The following is a 22,531-nucleotide window of genomic DNA, read 5'->3' as shown; positions in this document are numbered from 1 at the left end:
GGATTTGATCGAAGCAGTCGTAGACTTTGACATCGTAGATCAAAACAAAGATAGGAATCGCGATAGTGGTTAAAACGATCCGTGAGGTGCACGGCTATTTACGTGTGAACGTGAACATATCATTTCAAATACGCTCCTTGAAAAATAAGCTAGAGGCATTCGTACGCTTGTGGGGCCTCTGAGGAATCCGCTTCCCAATCGTCTCTCGTACATATAAACAATGGTGTGCCTGGCTGCCTTCCAGTGGAGCAGACCAATATTCATCCTGGTGGATGTTCGAAGCCGAAGCCCCGAGGTGTATTCCATAGGTGGTGTGACATGATGCCTGCAGCCCACTACTTATGCGAGGGCTGCACTGATGTTCTGTGCCACAGTGGAGGCCCTTTATTTCTTGATAGCCGCCCTCCTGGCCTTGACGGTCATGTCGTAGAGAGCATCCTTGAAAGCAAACAAGAACGCAGCCGTGATCACTGACTGAGTGACCTTAGGGCCAATACCTTTCACGACGTCAGTATATCTTCCTGCCGCATATCCGCTAGGAGTAGCTTACCTCCGTAAAGACCAGCCCATCCCTCCTCCTTGACGATGCGGCGGAAGCTCGTCATCATATCTTCCTTGGGACCATCCTTGCCGGCAACATGCATGCGGCTCTTCACGGTAATATACGGGTAGGTGATGGACGTAGCCAGGAGCTTACCCAGCGCACCCAGGTAGAACGAGTCCGTCGGAGTGACGCGCCGCCTCTTCTCCAAAACGTTCTTCAACTGCTCGAAAAATGTGTATTGCAGGATGGGGTTGATGACGAGGACGAGGGCGGGGACGACGCCGGCGAAGAGGCGCATGAAGCCTTCCTCCTTGATCATCGAGAGGAGGGTGCCGATGGTCGACGGGGCCTTGGCGGGCTTGCTGCCGGGCAGCTGCTCGTTGGACTCGGACTTGCGCGCCGTCATGCGCGTGTTGACGACCCAGATGGGGTTGGTGATGAGCACCGTGGCGCTGCCGGCGATGGCGCCCGCGATCATCGACTCGACGGTGGTGAGCTTCTTGGAGGCACGGCCGGCCTTGATGGCACCCTTCTCGAAGCCGGCGCGGGTCCATTCGTACCCTTTTTTCCTGTCAGCCTTTTTCCATCTCGGCCTGTCACATGTTACGCACAGTAGTAGTATACGAAGTTGGTGACGCTGATGCCGAACAGCGCCGACTCGAGACCGGCGTAGAGACCGCTAACACCCTCGCGCTGGATGATACGCTTGGCGGCATCGAGCGTCGATGACTGCGCCCGCTTCGACTCGACCTGGGCGCGAGTGGAGAGGGTGATGAGCGGGTAGCTGGCTTGTATCAGCGCTACGACGGCGGCGGGACTGCTGTCAAGGGAGCCTACGTCAGGGCCATGGAGAGCAGCCCTCCACCGGCACCGGCCAAGGCGTGAGCTACATTGTCGCTCTGCTGGGCGGCGCTGATGGTCGAAGGACCGGCGGCCTGGCTGTCGGACGTCTTCTTGAGGTCCTGAGCCTGTGCGGACATTTTGCGGGGAAAGGTGCGGGAGGGCGTAGGAAAGCTCGGGAAAGCGCTGTCGAAGCGGTCGTGGAAATACTCAATGGAGAGAAGAATTTGAGAAATGGCAGCCACGATAGAGTTCAAAGTCTGACGATAGCGCGGGTGTTCTGCGGATGGGAGACGAAAAAGGAGCGGAGCGTTATGATGGTCTTGGGCTCTTGAAGCTCCATCATGCACCCAGTCGGCTTTGCGTCCCTGCTCCAAACCTCGGCACTGGCGCAGACACATGGGACGGTCACGTGCAAGACGTTTGGCTGACTGCGGTTAGCGCCACGCGCGAGAGCGTTTCAGGTCATGGGGTGCCAAAAATATACCTGAAATTAGCGACAAACTCCCCTAAACTTCAGCGAGTCCACCAAAACGACCGCAAATTTAGGCACCAACACCCAACATAACCGCCTTTTTGCACCCGAAACCGCCCGCCACCAGCTGCACGCGTCACCGCCTGCCCCAAATCTCGACTCAAGCCGTGGGGCAAGGCTGCTCCACGCCCACGCGACTGCGCGCACGCCGCAGCGCTCGCGCGACGCGTGACGGCGCCCGTTCGCCTCCTGTCTGGGCATCCTACTCTGGGGCCCAGAAGACGACAAAAAGCGCTGGACGCCATTGGCGGCACTTATTCCGTGTCACCCGAAGTAGTAGCTGGACTACCGCTCTACGGAAACCATGGATTTCAACACTAACGGACCGCATCTTGCCCCGCACCCTCACCAGTACCCGCCGCAGCAGGGCTCTCCCAGTCCCGCCTATTCCCAGTATTCTACTGCCATAGACCCGCATCTGGCGTCTACCCCAGCAGCTCAACGCCATTTCCCTCATAATAACATGGCCGGCTCTTCTCCTGGGTTCAATGCCTCGCCGCGCTACAGCGCCTCGCCGGGCCACCAGCAGCAGTCAAACTTTGTTCCGTCTGATCGATCGCTGCCGGCGACAGACACCATCTCGGCCGATAATCTCGACGAGATCTATGCGGCTTTTATCCTGTACTGCAATCCCTACTTTCCTTCGAGTCATGACACAACCGAATTGAAGAAGATATTTAAGAAGCCGCCGATGAGCGATAACAAGACATTTGATCCGTATAATCTGTTCGAGCTCTTGAAGAAACTTGAAAAGGGTGAAATTAAAACTTGGATACAACTGGCTCTGGACCTGGGTGTCGAGCCTCCAGACATCGAAAAGGGCCAAAGTACGCAGAAGGTGCAACAATACGCCGTGAGATTGAAGGTGCGTTTGTCCAATGTTCATTTCCACTCCCAATGTTTTTTCCTATTCCCTTCCTTCTATCACCTATTCTGCTTCCGTTCCCCTCAAATCTCAAGGCTTTTCGGTCATTGTTTATCTTCTACCCGTGAGCCCACTAACCTGACACCAACTAGCGATGGATGCGTGCCATGCACATCGATGCATTTTTCGATTTCTTGCAAGGCAAGCCGCATTCGTACTACGCCAACATTCCTCCGTTAAATGAACCATTCCCTCCGGGTGGACGTGACGGTGTCCCACTGGAGGAAGATTTGGCGATCCGCGGCCTTGACCCTGCCTTCAAACCAAAGCGTGGTCGAAAGAAGGCAGACGAGTTGGAAGACGACGATCATGGCACCCCGCCGCCGAAGAGGCCTCACCTGGACACTTCATTCGCGTTCAACAGCGGCAACCATCCACCATCGGCGTATCCAAACAGCGCACTACCCATGAGCGCACACCCTGACAACTTTGTCGGCCATGACCCTTGGACAGCAGCCTCAATGGGAACACCTAACACTAACCAGAGGGGGCTAACTCCGAATTCTGCCCTGAATGCCGCCGGTGCACCCCACCTTCGTTGGCAGGTGAACAGCCACGAGAACCCCAGCACACCTCACCCTCTTTCTGCAGTCAGTCCGATGACAGAGCGACCTCCAGACTCTGCCTTTGATGAGCCACTGTCTGCAGTGACTCCTGGGTCCCGAAAACCCAGGCGTAGGCACGGGCCGGCGGTGTCATCTGCATGGCCGAGTAGCGGATCTGGCTCCAGTGGGAAGCTCCGTGGAAGACCACCACAGAACAGATCGGTTCGCGATGGACCTTACGTAACCTTCCCTGCGAATCCAAACACCAAAGAGCAACCGACCGTTGACCTCACTCGAACTACGCCGGATCCCACAACTGCGGGCGCCCAATTGCTGGATGCTGCACAGAGTCAAGGCCAGACTCAGGTTCATAGCCCATCTCCAGGTCCAACGCCTAGCCAGCAAGCCCGCTTTCCACCTACTCCGGCGTCAGCAACGCAGTCAGGACCATCCCCTGTACATAGTCGTGCAGGCCAACGCCTGTCCCTGCAGGTGCCACAGCACACTGGGGGGCCGGTCCATCTGGTCACGCCGACTGTACTAGTGAATGGCGAGTCGAACAGTCCGGACAAGCAACCAAGCTCGGCAGAGGCAGCCAGTGAGCTTCCTAAAGTCACTAGAGAGATGCTTAAGCGATTGCTTGCCGCTGATCTTCTCCGCGCCGATGTCAATGGTCGAAAACGCCTGCGCGGGCATGAGGCGAAAGACCTTGCTGATGCACTCCTGACACAGCTCAGTAGCCAGAACGAGCCAAGCGGCACGGGCGATGATGCGTCGAACCAAGGTCTTGCAAACTGGCTTGGATTTTCAACCCATCTTGGCTTAGGGCCGACACCGGTCCCAAGTGGCATCAAAAAGATTGATGTGCAAAAGTATCGGGTTAGCGATGACGGGTATGAGAGCCCTATCGATCCAGACGATGATAGTGCGCTAGCTCTAGGCGATGGTTCAAAGATCAAGGAGACTTTCGACGTCAGCTGGGCCCTCACGCTGGGTGGCTGTACAGGGAAGTTTGCCGTCAAAGGCTTGATGATTGAATCAAAGGGATGTGGAGAGAAGGAGGAGAAGGAGGGAGGAGAGGGGTTGCAGAGTAAGCAAAAGGAGAAGAGTCTCGAGGAGAGAGTCAAAGAACTGGAAGGCCAGTTGAAAGGCAAAGACAGAGAGGTGCAGCTATGGAGACAGCGAGTACTGGAAGCTGTTTTGTGAGTCTGTTGGAGAGCGGGTTTCCCATTTCTTCGTTTTTTCTTGACCCTTTACGGAGTAGGGCGGGAGCGTTCTTTGTTGTTTTGGATACCACTGAGTTTGTGTTTTAGTCTGTTCCCGTTGGAGAAGAGATTGACTGGAGTCCCTTGCGGCACAGCCGGCAAGGGCGGAGCCGGAGCCGGGTAATAATCTTCTATTTGTTTCTATCGGATCCATTTCGTGTTCAGGAGGTGAATCATTTTCCGGGTGTGTGAGAACTTGACAAACATCACCGGCCGAGACCTCTCGGCGGGACTAACAGCAGTGCATCCTTCAAGAAATGTCCGTCTACAGGCGGGAGACTAGTGTTGCTGTCAACGTTCCTGCAGCACTAGGTCAGCGCGACGGATCTGCAACGGGCCCTAACGACGGGGAGGTTCCGGCGAAACAGAATCTCGGGCGCTGCCACGAACAAGGGCGTGCTCAGCGTGAGCCTGCACCTTAGGCTCGCACTCGCGCCCCGTGCCTGGTGTTGTGAATCACGATGGGCCACGAAACTCGCTCCACACGTCGCACGGTCGTGGCTCGGTGGCATGCCTGAACTCTTCGATTGCGCTCCACGCACATCGGCGATCTGGTCGATTAGCGTCGCGGCCCGCCCTTCACTTACTCAGGAAATCGCATTGTCTAGAATTCCCATGCGCAGAATCGCACCCGTGGGCCTCCTCCAGCACCAACAATTACCCGCCGCCTAGCACGACTGAAACCTGCCCCCGAGGGCTGCGCGACGAAGACCCTTTTTTTCGCGTTTACACTATTGGCGATCGGCACAAGGTCCCGCTAGCCTTCCATTTCAAGCACTTCCCGCCTACTCTGCGTCCTCACGCCGCGCTGCTCTTTGTACCACCTCAGAACCTTGTCTGCACTCAGTTCCGGACGAATACCGTTGCGTTGCTGCGTTGTTAGCCACGGCCCAATCGAATCGAAGCACAGACCGCCCACCGAGCATACCCACCAGGAGCTGCGAACCATTTCCCAGCAGCGCGCGCGAGTGTTGCGAGACGCAATGCTGGCGTCGCTCGGGAGCAAGAGCGGCAGCAGAAGCAGCAGTAACTGCGGCTGCCAACCGCCGGCCGGAGGTAGCAACAGCAACAACAACAGCAGCAGCAGTAGCAGCGCCGGTGACGCCTCACGGCCCACCACGAGCGACCGCCCCGCGAGCGAACCGGCATGGTCAATCTTCGGCGTGCGGAGTAGTTCGCAGCACGTCCGCAACCCCCGCCAGCGTCACCACCACCACCAACACCACCACCATAATTTCCATGGCTTATATCAGGGTCCCGAGTCGGAACCGGAGGTGGGATTGCGCGACGGCGACATCCAGTTTGCCGGCGTCGCGCTCATCGATTTCCTGGACCTCGATGCTAGGCCCATCTTCGCCGTCGATCTGCTCGCCAACAAGTATACCTCGTCGGCCCCGGCCATGTCCCGCGCCGCCTCGTCGTCGTCCTCGTCGGTAACCTCGCACCCGTCGTCGTCGGTGTCAACACAGTCGCTGCCCATAATATACTATAACCAGGCGCTGCAGGATGCAGGCAACCTGCTGGAGATGGTCGAGGGCTCTGCGTCGAGCAGCCCGTACGGACAGCCCGCATGGGTTACCTACCCGGTCTTCAGGGCGTGGGTGCTCGATCTGTCGCGGAGCATGTTTGCGGCGAAAAAGGGCTCAATCGTGTACGGTGGGATGAGGTGGTCGGCGACAACGGTGCGCAGGCGCTGGAAAGTGCTGTCTGGCGAGGCTTACCGACATCGCGATCATCTGACCGGGTCATTTTCCAATATTCAGTTCTCCACGAAAGCAGTGGGAAAGGAACCGGAAAAGGTGCCTGAAGCGAAGTCGGAAGACGACTGGAGTGGAAAGTCAGGAGACTACTTGAGTGCGAAGTCGGCTGACAACTTAAATGAGACGTCGGGTGATTACTTGAGTGCAAAGCCGGAAATCTGCTTGAGCGAAATTCATGAGGAGGAAAACACAGCACCGGAAGAGTCTTGGCAGATGGAAGAGAAAACAGAATGGAGGAAAGAGGAGGAAGACGTTAAACTGAAGGAGTTTGGTGTGGGGAGAGCCGAGTCGGGAGCTGAGAGGTTCAGGAAGGGCTCGCTGAAAAACGAGAGGAGACACAGCTTACCACCCCCTGTCGAAGCGGTGCCCCTCACTCCTGGAACCAGTACTTATTACCGACAGAGCTCAATACCGGCCAATGTTCGATACGATTGGACATGCACACCGCCGCCTCCTAACCTCGCACCACACGTTCAACTAATCCGCGGGATAGACTGGGCCAACACCCCGCTTGGTCCAATCGATTCGTGGTCTCCTACCTTGAAGTTCATGTGCAACTTGATAATGGCATGCCCAAATCCAGCCATTGTCTTCTGGGGCCCGGAGCTGAACATGATCTACAACGAAGCGTACATTCCAATTGCCGGGGCAAAACATCCCTCGATGCTCGGCGTTCCGCCGTGGGTTGCCTTCCAAGAAGCCTGGGATGATTTTGAACCATTTTTGCGGAACTGTGAGGAGTCTGGATGTGGCGCCATGGTCGAGAACATGCTACTCTTCCTCAATCGCGGAGCTGGCCTCCAGGAGGAGTTTTATTGCTCGTTCAGTTTTACGCCCATTCTGGAGAACGACAAGATCGTAGGCTGGCACGAGGTCGTTTTTGAAACGACAAAACAGATGATCACCGAACGAAGGATATCAACATTGCTTACCCTCAGCGAGAAGCTTTCTACTTCGTTGACCCTCAAGAGCTTCTGGGAACAGACACTCGAGGGCCTGCAATCCAATTCACAAGACGTATGCTTCGCAGTGCTATACTCGGTAAGTGACTTAGCCGGGGAGAGCCATCTTGGACATCTTGGAGGCGCGGAACGATCCTCGTCGAGACGCTATGAGCTGGAAGGAAGCATTGGTGTTCCGGAAGGACATCCTGCTACATCAACTCGTCTTGATGTGGCATTGGGTCGGGACTGCTTCATGCGATACTTCCGTACCGCTGCAGAATCCAACGAGCCCCTTTTCCTCAGCATAAAGGATGGTACTTTGCCTGAGGCTTTGGTGCATGGAATCGAATCGAGAGCTTGGAATGAGCCTTGCGACTCTGTTGTTATATGTGCTATTCGCCCGACAACCGGTCACGCTTCCACTCGCGACACTGCTTTAGGCTTCCTGGTAATCGGTCTAAATCACCACAGACCCTATGACGACGAATACAAGACTTTTGTTCAACTGCTCAACCGTCAGTTCACGACTTATCTCGCTTCGGTACTGTTGCTAGAAGAAGAGACCAGACGAGGACGCACCGTCGCAGAACAAGCTGCCCTCGACCAGCAGAAAATAGAGGAGCAGTTGCAGCTCCGCACACGTGAACTGGAGCAGAGCGAGCTGCAACTCCAGCATTTCGCGGATGCCATACCTATTGGAATATTCATCCTCGAGTTTACCCCTGACAACATGGGCGGAAGCTACCGGTACCGGAACGAGAAATGGTTTGAGTTGATGGGTGACTCGCGCGAAAATATACCCAGCTGGAAAAGTCCTTTGTGGAAACAGATGCACCCGGAAGACCTTCCTGCTGTGCAGTTGTGCTGGAAAAAGCTCATGGAGGAGAAGACAGAACAGAGCTTCGAGTTCAGGATTCCACGACGGGGAGAGCCAACGTCACCCGTGGACGAGAACATGAAATCTACCTGGATTCTTTGTGTAAGCACTCCCCTGACTAACTCGAATCAACGGAACGACACTGACCCTACTTGTACAAAGCACGCCTTTTCGGTAGTGACGGACGACGGCTGGCTGCGGTCGATTGTCGGTTCGGTTACCGACATCACAACGATCAAGTGGGCGGAGGGTATTCAGAAACGAAAGATGGAGGATGCGATCGAGGCAAAGAGACAGCAAGAAAACTTCATTGATGTCACTTCGCATGAGATGCGCAATCCACTCAGCGCCATCATGATCTCGGGTGAGTCGAGCAGTTCGCTGTCTTCGGGCAGTCAGTCACCATTCGTTTGCTAATGAGCCTAGCGGATGATATCATCGCATCTTTGAAGGGCCTGAAGTCAAATTCGAAAGATTTTGAATCGGTCATCGAGAATAGCATTGACGCTGCAAATACGGTCTTGCATTGCGCTCAGCATCAGAAGAGAATTGGTAATATCTCCAATAGTTGAAAGACGGCAACTATTCATCTAACAGCTTATAGTTGACGATATCTTGACGATCAGCAAACTCGATTCTGGCCTTTTCTCTATAAACCCTATTGAGGTTCAACCGGTGGCTCTGATCAATGATCTATCCAAGATGTTCGCTGGTGAATACAATGCCGCTGGCATCACACAAACAACGGTCGTCGAAGATTCGTTCAAGACTTTGGGGGTCGACTGGGTTCTACTAGACTCAAGCCGGCTCACTCAAATTCTTATCAACCTTATCACTAACAGCATCAAGTTCACTCAATACCAGTCAACGCGCGAGATCAAAATTCGCATCGGAGCATCAAAAGAAAAACCAACAGTGAGTGCTGAAGGCATTCAGTATCTCGATTTCCGTATGAGCCGTGAGGACTTAACCCAGCGACGAGAGTGGGGGAACGGCGAGGAGCTCTACCTGCATTTCTCAGTCTCGGATACCGGATGCGGACTTACAGTGGATGAAAAGAAGCTTCTTTTCATGCGTTTCTCTCAAGCACCGCGTACCATGGTGCACTACGGAGGATCCGGGCTCGGCTTGTTTATATGTCGCGAACTCACGGAGCTCCAAGGTGGCTCGATAGGGGTCGATTCTGAGTCTGGAAAGGGCTCAACATTCGCATTCTACATCAAGACACGCCGGCTTATACCACGGGAAACCGAATTGCCGAGCCGACCAACACCTCAAGGGCCTGAATTGACGGCCTTGCAGCAGCTGCAGAACATCGAACAAACTTTCGAGCAACCTCTCTTGCCTCGCAAAGACCAATACGCGCCTAGCCCATACAGCAATCTACCAACACGGCCATCATCGCCAACGACAACCGTGACAACGACAAACACTACTACTTCCACACATTCGATACCGTCATCCGTGCCATTCGGCCCGCGTCCTCCTTTTGACTGTTTGATCGTCGAGGACAACAAGGTCAACCAATCGGTAATGAGCAAAGGGCTCGTCAAGCTTGGGCACACCGTGTTCGTGGCCAACCACGGCGCAGAGGCGCTCGAGTTCCTGCGCACGACGAAGCACTGGCGTGGGAATACGGGCGAGGCGCAAAACCTGTCCGTGGTGCTCATGGACATCGAGATGCCGGTCATGGACGGGTTGACGTGCGTGCGGGAGATCAGGAGGCTCGAGAGAGAGGGTTCGATCAATGGCCGCATCAAGGTTATTGCCATCACTGCAAATGCTCGAGTCGAGCAGGTCAACACGGCGATGCAGGCGGGTATGGATGACGTTGTGAGCAAACCCTTCAGGGTTGCGGAGCTGATTTCGAGCATTGAGAGGCTCGTGGATGCAAAGGAGCCTCGGGTGGAGACTGTGGAGGTTGAGGAAGCAGATTGAAAGGATGAGAAGAAGAACTCATCTTTTTATTCACTTCGGACGTTCGACAACTTCTCGGCATGGACTTTGTACGATTCTGCTGCACGGCACGGCACTTCAGACCACGATCCCCACACCAAGGAAGCACAACCGTTGCAGAAAATGGAGCCAGGCGACGGCTACCATACCATCCGTTCTCCGCGGAGGTTCTTGGCTACCTACAGATTTTAATACGATTTACACCGGAGTCTAGGAGATTATCGACTGGCAAGCATGGAGCATTCCTCCTACCTCTGGTCAGAAACCATGGGAACACCCGCAAATCGTTGCGGGATCAAGTAGATGATGCTTCCGGTGTGGGAGATTGGAGACGGCGTTAAAGGACTTCTTCCTTTCTAAATCATCAGGAAATTTTTCAATACCCCCCTGGGAACAGATTGAAATAAGAAGTAGGATAGGGCATCAAGGAAGAGAAAGATGAACGAAGGCCAGTGTATTACCATGTAAGCAATGATTCGACGCATAGCAGGGCTTTAGCGACCCAATGAGCTATGAATGCTCAGCAATCTGTAATGGCATTTGCGTGTTCTGGCAATTGACCAGTGGGGTGTCGTTGGAAATAGCAGTTCAAGCATCTGCATCCTTCCCAGCAACTTGACGTGTCGGGCACGTCTCCGAGTCGAGTAACACAACCAACGCATAGAACCGTCATCTGACCCTGATTGGGGAAGCAATATATTAAGCATGGCCTCGAGTTCAGATTCTTGACCATCGACATTTCTTTGCACTCGTCGGATCGACCTGTGACGTGCATCCTGTTTCCCCACAATGTGTCTCGGTCCATCCCCGTTGTGGATCCGGCCCGATGTCAGCGCCCCAATGCTGCGCGCATCACAGCTTTCAACCGTCGGCTCGTCGCATCAGATAATGTCTGGAGAAATGCAACACAGGGTGATCGAAGAAAACGATTCGATGGCGACGGCGACGCCAGCAGTCAGGAACAGGTTCGGAGGCGAAGACTGAGGCTGGACTAGTCTGGTGCGGCGCTGTTGCTAGGCGGGGCTTCCTGGCAAAAATTGGAGCTCTGATCGCACGTGGGAGCTCTGCGGACAGCTCACTCGCTCCCGCTCCTCCGTCAACCTTTCCCTCGCAACAATCTCTCCGTTCCAGCCCAAGATTCCTCCCGCCTTGCCCGTCCCGACCACCAGGCCGCATAGACACCGCCGAACCTGCGCACCAAAACACGCCGAGAGAAAACAGCAACCCGTCTTCCGTCTCTTTCCCACCCAATTGATCGTCGTCCCATTCCGCCAGGATGCGCTTTGGCCGCACGCTGCAGCGGTCCGTGTACCAGCCGTGGCGCGACAAGTACATCGACTACGACAAGCTCAAGCAGCTGCTGCGCGAGGGCGGCTCCGACCAGGGTAGCGACGAGGACTTCGACGACACTTGGACTGAGGAGGATGAGGGCCGCTTCGTCGAGGAGCTGGTCAACGTGCAGCTGGAGAAGGTGCACGACTTTCAGAACCAGAAATACCAGGACTTGCGCGACCGCACCTCGGAATGCGAACGCAAGCTGGAGCCCTTGACGCCGCCGGGCCACCAGGAGGCGGACGGTAGCGGTGGGAATGGCGAGGGTAGCAGCAATGATAATAACAACAATAGGCCCGATGTGCCCGAGGAGAAGCGCAAGCGGATTTTGCAGGAGGTGCTGAAGGAGCTGGATACCATCACCAAGGAAGTCAGCGAGCTTGAGCGCTACAGCCGCATCAACTACACCGGCTTCTTGAAGGCTGCCAAGAAGCACGACCGTAAGCGCGGCCACAGCTACCGCGTGAGGCCGCTCTTGCAGGTGCGCCTGGCCGCGTTACCATTCAACAAGGAGGACTACTCGCCGCTGCTGATCCGCCTGTCGGCCATGTACTCGTTCGTTCGCCAGAACCTTGAGGGCAAGGAGAAAAGGGAGCTGTCCTTTTCCGAGAACACCACCGGCGGCGAGTCCTTCACCTCGCACAAGTGTAGGGCGTCGTTGTCTTGTTTGAAATTGACTTCTGCTGACGTACGAGTGCAGTCTGGGTCCACCCCGAGAATTTGCTTGAGGTTAAGACCGTTATCCTTCGTCGGCTGCCTGTGCTCGTGTACAATCCTCAGACTTCCAAGGTTGCCGAGGGCACCCAACGTGATCCAACCATTACATCCATCTACTTTGATAACTACAAGTTTTCACTGTACACTGATAAGGTTGGACATGAGCCCGAAGCCTCGTCGCTGCGGCTGCGCTGGTACGGGCAGCTGGCGGAGAAGCCCGAGATTGTGCTTGAGAAGAAGACGATCAAGGATGGGGATGCTAGCGAGGAGCTGCGATTCCCAATCAAGGAGAAGTATATCGAGCAGTTTATTCGCGGAGAGTACAAGATGGAGAAGAGCATCGACAAGCTGAAGAGGACCGTTGGCGAGGATTCTCCGAAGGTCGAGGATCTTCAGAGGAGCGTTGACGCTATTCAGTCCTTCGTCCGGGAGCGCGAGCTTCAGCCTGTGCTGAGAGCAAACTACACTCGCACTGCCTTCCAGATTCCTGGAGACGACAGGGTCCGCATCTCCCTCGACACCAACCTTGCCCTCATCCGTGAGGATGCGATTGATCACGACCGTCCTTGCCGTGACCCGGATGACTGGCACAGGAGTGATATTGACAGCTCTCAAATGGAGTATCCCTTCAACGAGATACGCAAGGGCGAGATATCTCGTTTCCCGTTCGCCCTTCTGGAGATCAAGATCAAGGGCAAGAAGCAGTACGAGTGGGTCGAGGATTTGATGAACTCGCACCTTGTCAAGGAGGCACCCCGGTTCTCCAAGTTCGTGCACGGTGTTGCTCAGCTATTCGAGGATCAAGTCAACACCTTCCCCTTCTGGCTCAGCGAGCTCGAGACAGACATCCGCCGCGATCCCCACAAGGCCTTCGAGGAGGAGCAGGAGCGCAAGGCTAAAGCTGCTGAAGACGAGTTCGCCGTTGGCAGTCTATTTGGCACGCGCTCTAGCCCGGTGGCTTTCCGGGCATCCATGGCCTCTCCGGTGGGCTCTCCCTCTAATGCCGGCGCCATGAAGTTGAGCAAGTCGCCCAGGGCTACCGTTGCCGACACGCGCCGCGCCTCGCTGGCCGCGCAGACAGCGTCCGCAAAGCAGACGGGCACCGACAACGTCGCAGAGGAGCCAGACTCGGACTCGGACGGCCGACAAGCCGGTCCTTCGGGCGAGCGCAACATGACGTCGCCCGGCGGCGTGCGCTCGCTCTTCCCGTCCTTCTCGTACTCCAAGTACGCGCAACGCCACCGCGCTCGCCAACAGCAAGCGGTGTCGCTGCCGCCGGGCGTGCGGGACCCGGGCCCGCGGTGGATCAAAGACCAGGGACCGGTGCGCGTCGAGGCCAAGGTGTGGCTGGCCAACCAGCGCACCTTCATCAAGTGGCAGCACGTGTCGGTACTGCTGGCGACGCTGTCGCTCGGCCTGTTCAACGCTGCGGGCGAGGACAACAACGTCGCGCGCTCGCTGGCCGTCGTGTACACGTGCGTCGCGGCGTTTGCGGGCGTGTGGGGTTATGCCATGTACATGCATCGCGGCAAGCTGATCCGTGAGCGCAGTGGGAAGGACTTTGATAACGTGTTGGGGCCCATGGTCGTGTGTCTGGGATTGATTATTGCACTGTGCTGCAATTTTGGGTTCAGGGTGAGTTCTGTTTGCTTGATTTAATCTTTTCCTTTGCTGACTGAATGGGTTCCAGTATCATGCCATCACGAAAGAAAAGGAAAGAAGTGCGGATGGTGGCGGTGTGAATGCCACTGCGGCTGTCGTGGTGGAGGCTGTTGCGGGAATGCTTGGTACTGGAGAGCTGTAGAATTTCTTTTTTTCCCTCTCCGTACCCTTCCTTGTAAAAGACCGTTGTACCTGTACAAAATGTTTCCATTTTGTTGGTCCCTGAAAGACATGGTCGATTGCGGTGGGTGGTGTGATAAAAAAAAAGGTAGGCGTGGGAATGGTATGCATTGTTATTTTGCCGCTTCGTATGATATTGTCTGTATACGATCCTTATTGCTGTTAAATAATTTTTGGTGCTTTGATATATACAGGTTGGCGAAGGTGGGGTGGCTGCTGTATAATATATCGTTCTTTGTATCAATTGATAGTGTGGATGAAATTTCGTCTACTCCTTTTTCTGCTGAAGGCCCAGATAGTAACGCACATGGTAAAGTTCATTTGCCGTCATGTCCACCTGCCTCAGAACTCTACACCTGGATCAGATGAAAATGTGAGCATGAGACGGAAGTGGACAGGTAAAGCCAAACATTACATTACACGAGATTTTATTCTAAGATTCACACAGAAAATTCCCTGGACATAGAGTTCAAGCCTTTAACTAGATTACTCGTATAGATCTAATTTCTATACATACGTCTCGATATATTCTTTAATTACTTATACATTAGAGAAGTGTTTAACACCTCTTGCCAAAGATGTCTGAAAAAGTAACAAGTCCACGTTCCATCTGAATTACCAACATATAAACACGAGTTTCGGTCTCCTCTGTCCGAGTCCTCCTCGTTTCTTCTGCTGCTCATTTTATTATCCTGTTATTCTGGTTTCTTAGTGGTTGGGAACTAAAGCAAACTTTCCGAATTCAGAAAGTCTACAGTGCTTTATAGTAATCACTTAACGGCCGCCAAGCATGCTGCGAGTCTGATTGGACGAAACGAGCCGTGGTCGGACAATAAATCTGCCGTAGTCAAGGATGCTGCTACGTGACAGGCTGTCGGCAGTTGCATAAGGTAGGTCGTCAGGGTCCGGGGGATACGCGCGCGTGCACGCACGTGAAGACCCTTGCTGCAGATCATTTTTTAGCGCCGAACCCCCCGGCGGCACATCTGCCGCCGTCAGCACCGGCGTCATTGGCTGGACCAGACCCCTCGCCATTGCCCAAAACAGCCGTTCCATGCGTCATCCCGCTTTTGTCCATGTCGACTCCTCTCGCGAATTGACATCACCAACTAGGAGAATGCCATTCAAGTGCGTCATGCGACCATTTTGCGCATGCATGGCCACGAACCTGGAAACTGATAAACACTGGCGCGGGGATGCTTGAATTTGGTAAGATATTGTTGGACATTCAGGAAATGTCGTCCTCAGCGCTTATGCCTTCCCTCAGACAGTTCTCCTTTTCGCCGGTTTCTTGTAAAGCGCTTTCTCTTTCGCCACGTATTCCTCCTCGCACGTTGATATCCACGCGCCGTTTCCATCCCCCTCAGCGAAGACAACAAACAGCAACCAACACTTACCACCCTCCCTCCTCACGACGACCTCTCACTACCTCCACCATGAACACCCTCTGTACCACAATCGCCGAAAACATGGGCGGGCCAGCACACATACTCGCACCCGCAGACTCCCAATTCACGCTCTCCTCGGTACCCGATCTAACGGGCAAAGTGGCCGTCGTGACAGGCGGCAGCGAAGGCATCGGTTACGGGTGCACGCACACGCTCCTCTCGCACAACATCAGCAAACTATTCATAATATCACAATCGGCCGACATCGTAGCACACGCGCTAGCGGCGATACGGGACGAGCTGGGGCAGGAAGCGGCGGACCGCGTCGAGTGGATCCCCTGCGACCTGTCCGACTGGGACGCAGCAGCCGACACGGCTACACAAATCGCAGCGCGGACGGACCGGCTGGACATCCTCATCTGCAATGCAGCGCGCGGCATCATGACGGTACAGCGGGCGCCGCACAACGGCGTCGACCTGCACATGGCCGTCAACCACATGGGCCACAGCGTCATCACGTCGCACCTGCTGCCGCTGCTCAAGCGCACCGCCGCCGAGGGCCGCTTCGTGCGCGTCGTGCACCTGGCCAGCAACGCGCACGAGATGGCGCCGAAAGAAACGTCGTTCTCCTCTCCGGACGAGCTGAATACGGATTACGGCCCCAGCGCGCAGTACGGCCGCTCCAAGCTGGCCGCCATCCTGTACGCGCGCTACCTGGCCCAGCACCTGCGCCGCGAGCACCCCAACGTCCTCGTCAACGCCGCCCACCCGGGCGTCGTCGACACGCGCCAGACGACCGAGCACATCCACGAGGCTTACCCGCTCGGCGGCTATGGTGTTAGTGTCGCGGTCCACCCCTTCAAGAAGAGCGCCATGCAGGGCGCCGTGTCGACCATGTACGCCGCCACCGCTACGGAGAAGAGCGGCGAGTACGTGTGCCCGCCTGCCATTGTGGAGCCCGGCAGCGAGATGAGCAGGGATAAGGAGCTCGGCGAGCGGCTGATGCGCTTGACCCGCGAGCTGGTGGCTGAGAGGACGAGGAAGGCGAGTGTGGAGCAGGGGTGTCCGTTTAGGGATTATTAGGGGTGGGTGGGTTTGGTTGGTGATAAGCGTCTGGTTGTGGAGAAAAAAGAGTCGTTTTGGGTTTGTGTCTGTTTGTGGTGGAGCGAAGGCGGCGTGATGTGTCTTAACAGTTGGCGTTTGCGAGCGGGCATCGACTGAGATAGCGAGAGACGAGAGCGAATCAAACGCGTCGCGTACCTGTACTTGTACGTGTATCAGATCAGGAAGTCAGAACATGGTGGCATCATTCTAAGATCAGGCACTCACCACAGACCAGAAAGCTTAATTGGAGCTCTGCGCGCCGCATGGCCAGCACCCACTTTCCGACGCATGCTTGCATCACCTTATAACGAGTACAACTATTGGATGTGGCTGCATCGTTTCTGTAACACTTTAGCACGCAATGCAGGTGGTGTTCCAATAACAGCTCGAAAATGAACATTAGAAGAAAGTCGTAGGCTTTCTACGTATCCACAACCAAGCGCTTGCTCACCGACGCCCCTGAAGACAGTAACCGTACAACCCAAGAAAAAGTGGACCAACACCCTCCCCTCTATGAAGCATGCAGCGAACAGCAGATTTTTTGTAACCCTGTACAGGAGAGAACAGATGCTTCGTGGGAATTCGAAAAGCGCAACAACGAAAAGGGACGGGGGAATCATTATTTTTACTGAGGAACCTAGTGCTTCAGCTTGCCATCCCTGCGCTCCTGGTCCGCCTCAGCCTTGGCGGCAGCTTCGCGGGCCTTCATCTTGCGCTCCTCAGCCTCGACCATTTCTGTAACAGTGTCAGCACATCATGTCATGATGTCGGCCCATTTCGTTTGATACGTACCCCTCCACTGGTCTTCACCCGTGTAGCGCTCGTGGTGGATCTTCTTCTCGATGTAATGCGAGTGGGTGGGGTCGTTCGGGTCGAGGACCTTGACCGTCTCCCAGCGGCCCGCGCCCTTGTTGGCGTCGTTGGCCTCGAACGCAAAGCTGGCCAGCAGCACCGCGAGCGTTAGACCCTGAGCGTAGACACGAGCTTGCACCAACTTCTGCTGGCCCGACAGGTAGGGGTTGCGAGAGACGATGGCGAAGGAGCCGCCCATGGAAGCCAGCCACGCGGCGAAAACGATGGGGTAGCGGTGATCGGCAGCCCAGTCCTTGATTTTCTCGAACGACGTCTTGCCGGCCTCCAGCAGCTGCGCCTGGGCCTTCTCCTCCTCCTCGAGACGCTTCTTCTCCGGGTTGGTCTCAATGTCGTAGCGGCGCGAGGCGTGGTCGGCGGCAATGATACCTTTTCAAAACTCCGTTAGCCTCTTTTCACAGTGATTTATGACAGCGCATGTGCGATGGTTACGTACTGACGAAGGTACCGCCGGAGGTAACAAGGAAGGTCCGGAAAGGAATCGAGAGCTGGCGGAACATGGGGTATCTCCTCGAGGCGAACCAGACACCAGCACCGCTGATTGCCAGACCAGTCATGAGACCTACGGTGCCACCCTTGACCGTGGCGCTGTTGTTAAAGTCAGCACGCGAGCTCCGTGTCAGGCGATGGGTTTCTCGGTCGACGAGCGGGGTGCCATCGCGGCGAATTGTGCTGGAAAAACACTCACTTGTAGTGAGCCTGCTCCTCCTCCTTGGTAAGAATCTTCATGTTGACGGTGGATGCGACGGGGCGCGTAAAACGTGGGCAATGGGGTATCGAGCGGATTCAATCGTAGGCGCTTGGGCAACGGAGGGCTGCAGCAAGGCGATTGGCGCAGCTTTCGCAACGAAGTGGGCGATGGTAGAGATAGGGTGGATGGCGATGAATGTGGGAGAGAGAAAGGTTGGGGAGCGGCGGGAGAGTTTGGTTAATAAGTATGCATGACGTCGGCGAAAAGAGGGCTTGGGCGGTCGCGATCAGCAAAGCAACATAGGCCGCGCCGGCAGTGGGTGACGCCCACGCAAAAATCTCGGGCTCCACCGAACTTGCGCCGCACTGACGCGGATGGATTATATCACACCATGTCACGTCTGGTCGCCGTTGGTCCAGGGTCTCCCGCCGCCCGTCTCAGATCCCGCGCAGGCTATCTCCGGCGTCAAGCTTCCCCGTTTCTCCACTTTCTTCACGCCGTGCTCGACCGCAAGCGTAGCAGAACTGGCCATGGTCGTCCTATTCTGGCCTCGACATCTCGACAGCATCAGTCGCCGCCGTCAAAGGGGTGTTCCATGTTGCTGGCCTCGCGCGTCCCGAGTCTTCGCGACGGCTCCTTCAGCGTGGCCGAAAGTGCCGAAGATGCCGAATCGCCGATGCCGCGGGCCCAAGCTCGACGCCCTACGAGTCTCCCGCATTTGAGTTTCCAGATCCTGCCGAACAAGCCGCTTTTTACGGTAGAAACCGGGGAACCTGCTTCCGCCTTTGTCCACCCGCCGCTAGCAATCCTGGCTGCTGCTTATTTTTGCCTGCTGCTGATTCACTAGCTGGCGTCTGGAAGGGCGTCGATGCGCCTCCCACGGAAACGTCTCGCAATGACGGGGTCGCCGACCTTTTATACTCATCATCATTCCGGCCTATCGTCGTGGATCTACACTGGGCTCCACACATGCCTTATCATCAGCACCTCATTGCTTGACACCTGTTTACGGCTGATAGCGTCATCATCCCAGCTGCGGGTTCCCGACGATGAGTAATGAAGCCTCAGGCTCTTGTCCGCTCGAATTGGTCAAACGTAACGCGGCCGCTGCTAGTGTCATCATCCCAGCTGCAAGCTGCCGATGCTGAGTAATAGACGGAACCTTAGGCTCATCCGACCAATTGGTCAAGTGTAGTGCAGGCTCTGCACACATTTTTTGTGCTTACTAGAAGAACTCAAATGAGTTATTTTCGACAGTGACACTAGAAGAGATCTAGACTGCCACAGCGCTTACGCTATGCTAAAGTCACAAACGAAGAAGGAGGGAACACAGACTCGGGAAGAGTATCGCGACGTAACTGCACACAATCTCAGAAATGGCAGCTAACAGAGAATGAATAGGACAAATCTCAGACATGCAGAAAGGTTAGCGCGAATCGTTTTTCACTCATGTCATGGGTGGCTTGAGGCTGTCGTCCGGACGTAAATGTCGAATTGACAATCATACATTCATGTTCGGATGACGGCTTCTACTGCCCACCTAAGTCGAGTAATTCTGCGCGCGCGAGACTTCGGCCGCAACACCCTTCTGTAATTCTGCGTTCGAGAAGTAGTGATTTGCTGTTTTCCGCCCCCAACTTTTCTGCTAACCCCGCAGTTCCCATGACCCAACGAATTCCTCAAGAAAAGGACCCCAAAGTTCGCAAATCAAGCTCAAGCCCGTGTCAATACCATGTGTGTGCCTGAATATTGCGATGAGAAAACAATACCGGATCCAGCAGACGCAGATCCGGACGAAGATCTACTCCACCGCGGAGCGCTCGAGGAGATACACGTCCCACTATTCGGACCGGAAATGCCCGCTGTGCAAGCACCATTCTCACCTGACACTTCCCGACAATGGCAGGATACGCTGGGGACATACGGCGCACTGTCCTACGAAGACTCCAAAAGATGGACCCACAAGCTTTCCGAGCTACCTTGCATCAACCAACGATACTTCCATCCATGGTGCATCAAGCCGCCCCTGTGGATTTCCGACGTCTCCGCTACCACCGCCTGTCCTGGCGCGGCGATTCGGTTCTGCTTCAGCCAATACGCGCGCGGCATCCAACTTCGCGAGTGCAGAAATTCCGCATGCGTTGCCAGAAGAGAAGAGCTTGACGATGTCGTGCCTCAATGCGCGTGGGCCCGCTTCCGAGAATGGATCATCATGCTGCTCGGCTGCACACTGCACCTCAAGAACGGAGAGACTGACGTGAAGACGACTCCTTTCTGGGTATGCGAATTGCGGCTTGACAGGATCTTGCGGGATTTCGACAGAGGAAACAGCAGGCCGCTGGACCGGCCATGCGTGGACGTCATGGGTATCCGCAGCATCTTTGCTTGGGTGCTGTATACCCAGGTTGAAGGGCGATTTTGGGGCTTCATCCGGGATTCGACAAACCAGGACGAGCAGTCGCAATCAATGCAGGCTTTGTACCACGCTGCTGCGGTTGAAGCCGTGGACGAAGCGGTTGGTATGGGCATCTGTCCGTGGAGGTTGGAAAATGTCTCCAGGCTCAGCTTGAGAGGGGAGGTGGATCTGCCGCCCATCGTACAGATGGTCCGCCAAAAGGAACACTTGAAGATTGCTTTGGGAAGCGAAAAGCATGGAGAGTGTACAGCTGATTTCTGCAAAATAAGCAAGCTGGAGAGCACCGGTGTTCAGCAACTGCATATGTGCCGGGGTGCGTTGTGCGGCGAAACTATATTTTCCCAAGAGCAGCTGGTCGATGCCCTTAATACTGGGGCTCCTACTATTTGGTCAAGCGGACCGAGTTATCGTGCCACAGGTCACACCTCTTTGATTGACTCCGAGAAGATACAAGAATCTCCTTATGTAGCGATTTCCCACGTCTGGTCGGATGGAACAGGAGTCGGGTTGAAACCACCTGGTACCGTAAACAGCTGTCTCTTCGATTACTTTGCAGACATATCCGAGAAGCTTGGCTGCAAAGGTATCTGGTGGGACACGATAAGCATTCCGGAGGATTCCGATGCTCGGAAAAAAGCCATTCTCAGAATGAATTCTGAGTACGAGAATGCCGCGTTCACGGTCATCCATGATTCTGCCTTGGTAAATTTCGAATGGAGAGAGGACGGGAGTCCTTGCGTCGCGCTCTTTCTCTCGGACTGGTTCACTCGAGGCTGGACTGCGGTGGAGTTCTGCATATCACGGCGCGTCAAAGTTCTTTTCAAGGATCCGAGTTCTCCAAATGGACCACCTCTCATCAAGGACTTGGACAAGGATGTTTTACCTTCGGCAGAGCATCTTTGTCACCTCGGTGTCCGGAGTGCACAGCACATCATTGCGAAGTTCCGCGAATTCCGCCATGAAAATGAGAGACCAAACGGATCTACAAGACACCCCAGCAAAATACGCAGGAGCGCCCTCATAAATGACTTCAAAAATCTCACCGATGTCATAGCAACGCGAACAACATCTCGGAAGAAGGATGAGATGATCATCGCAGGCCTCCTGGGCCTCGAAGAGCTGGACAAGTCTTTGGACTCGGCTGCAATCACCAAACAGATCATTCAAAGATTCGCAGCGCACATTCCGACGTCGATTCTTTTCCACAAGGAACCAACCATTTGCTCGTCTGGTCCCTGGTCATGGTGTCCATCGTCGCTATATGACATCGTAGCTGTTGGACCGAAGAGACAGACGACGGCTTCAGATCCCCAGGCCCTGTCCCGCGGCGAGATTGTTCTTTACCTCCGACACCAGATTCTCGAGCGCGAAGACTGTGGCTTTGTCATTCCCCAAAGCGACAATGCCGAGGTCAGAGATTCAATCGTGGAGGCTCTCAAGCGATGGCAAAACTGCATATTACTTACGGACATAGGTGAAGCGGATAAAGTCTCACCACCGTCCTGCTTCTTGATCGCCTCCGTAATCAGCGCTTCCCCTAAATACATCATGGGGAGACAGAGAGGTGGGTTTGTCAAATGCAGGTTCATAGGCACAGTCACATTTCCGTTGGAAAGATTTAAGTGGACGAAAGGTGCTGATACCAGCAGATGGGGCCAGGCACTGCAATTCAGCTTTGGGTCAGATAATGGTCGGCCTGAACAAAATGCGAGGGCGCTTTTACAGCAATTCGACGAATGGTTTTGCAAGAATGCTTGAGTGCTTCCACAGCGCTGAAACAACGCCACAGACAGATCTGTACTTCATGAGAAGAGCCTCATATGACGTAGTTATTACTTGCCAGCTAAAAAAATTTTCCCCAAAATTGGCGGCCTCCTTATCCATCAAGGTATACTTGAGACTTTCTTCGTTGCCCTGAAAGCCGTATGGATGTTGTTTCTTGCGAATTGTATACAACCCCCCCCCCCCCCCCCCCCCCCC

At 55.0% G+C, this 22,531-nt stretch overlaps 7 protein-coding genes across 7 annotated transcripts; 5 read left to right on the top strand and 2 right to left on the bottom strand.

Moving 5' to 3' along the window:
• Positions 1-384: 384 nt before the first annotated feature.
• On the bottom strand, positions 385-1,524 carry LTHEOB_7042 (Peroxisomal membrane protein; the record flags this gene model as incomplete). The annotated part of the gene is made up of 4 exons (XM_035516365.1): positions 385-497; positions 551-1,105; positions 1,156-1,328; positions 1,382-1,524. 4 exons carry the CDS (start codon positions 1,522-1,524, stop codon positions 385-387), a joined length of 984 nt encoding a protein of 327 aa, XP_035371489.1.
• Positions 1,525-2,223: 699 nt separating this feature from the next.
• On the top strand, positions 2,224-4,595 carry LTHEOB_7041 (ARS binding protein 2; the record flags this gene model as incomplete). The annotated part of the gene is made up of 4 exons (XM_035516364.1): positions 2,224-2,784; positions 2,937-3,484; positions 3,608-3,755; positions 3,882-4,595. 4 exons carry the CDS (start codon positions 2,224-2,226, stop codon positions 4,593-4,595), a joined length of 1,971 nt encoding a protein of 656 aa, XP_035371488.1.
• A 1,042-nt stretch (positions 4,596-5,637) lies between these two features.
• LTHEOB_7040 (uncharacterized protein) lies at positions 5,638-10,173 on the top strand (the record flags this gene model as incomplete). Its single annotated transcript, XM_035516363.1, has 4 exons — positions 5,638-8,337; positions 8,398-8,599; positions 8,662-8,787; positions 8,840-10,173. 4 exons carry the CDS (start codon positions 5,638-5,640, stop codon positions 10,171-10,173), a joined length of 4,362 nt encoding a protein of 1,453 aa, XP_035371487.1.
• A 1,294-nt stretch (positions 10,174-11,467) lies between these two features.
• LTHEOB_7039 (Spx domain protein) lies at positions 11,468-14,044 on the top strand (the record flags this gene model as incomplete). Its single annotated transcript, XM_035516361.1, has 3 exons — positions 11,468-12,170; positions 12,224-13,875; positions 13,931-14,044. The coding sequence occupies 3 exons, from the start codon at positions 11,468-11,470 to the stop codon at positions 14,042-14,044; spliced, it is 2,469 nt and encodes an 822-aa protein (XP_035371486.1).
• Positions 14,045-15,518: 1,474 nt separating this feature from the next.
• LTHEOB_7038 (Retinol dehydrogenase 12) lies at positions 15,519-16,553 on the top strand (the record flags this gene model as incomplete). The annotated part of the gene is made up of 1 exon (XM_035516360.1): positions 15,519-16,553. One exon carries the CDS (start codon positions 15,519-15,521, stop codon positions 16,551-16,553), a length of 1,035 nt encoding a protein of 344 aa, XP_035371485.1.
• Positions 16,554-17,211: 658 nt separating this feature from the next.
• LTHEOB_7037 (Mitochondrial hypoxia responsive domain containing protein) lies at positions 17,212-18,173 on the bottom strand (the record flags this gene model as incomplete). Its single annotated transcript, XM_035516359.1, has 4 exons — positions 17,212-17,309; positions 17,367-17,813; positions 17,881-18,032; positions 18,133-18,173. The coding sequence occupies 4 exons, from the start codon at positions 18,171-18,173 to the stop codon at positions 17,212-17,214; spliced, it is 738 nt and encodes a 245-aa protein (XP_035371484.1).
• Positions 18,174-19,990: 1,817 nt separating this feature from the next.
• On the top strand, positions 19,991-22,064 carry LTHEOB_7036 (Ankyrin repeat protein; the record flags this gene model as incomplete). The annotated part of the gene is made up of 3 exons (XM_035516358.1): positions 19,991-20,864; positions 20,970-21,961; positions 22,026-22,064. 3 exons carry the CDS (start codon positions 19,991-19,993, stop codon positions 22,062-22,064), a joined length of 1,905 nt encoding a protein of 634 aa, XP_035371483.1.
• Between the last annotated feature and the right edge of the window lie 467 nt (positions 22,065-22,531).

The sequence above is a fragment of the Lasiodiplodia theobromae genome (assembly GCF_012971845.1).
Source record: "Lasiodiplodia theobromae strain AM2As chromosome Unknown scaffold_21, whole genome shotgun sequence".
NCBI lineage: Eukaryota > Fungi > Ascomycota > Dothideomycetes > Botryosphaeriales > Botryosphaeriaceae > Lasiodiplodia > Lasiodiplodia theobromae.
Note: the sequence above shows the minus strand (reverse complement) of the source record. Positions and strands in the feature narration are given on the sequence as shown.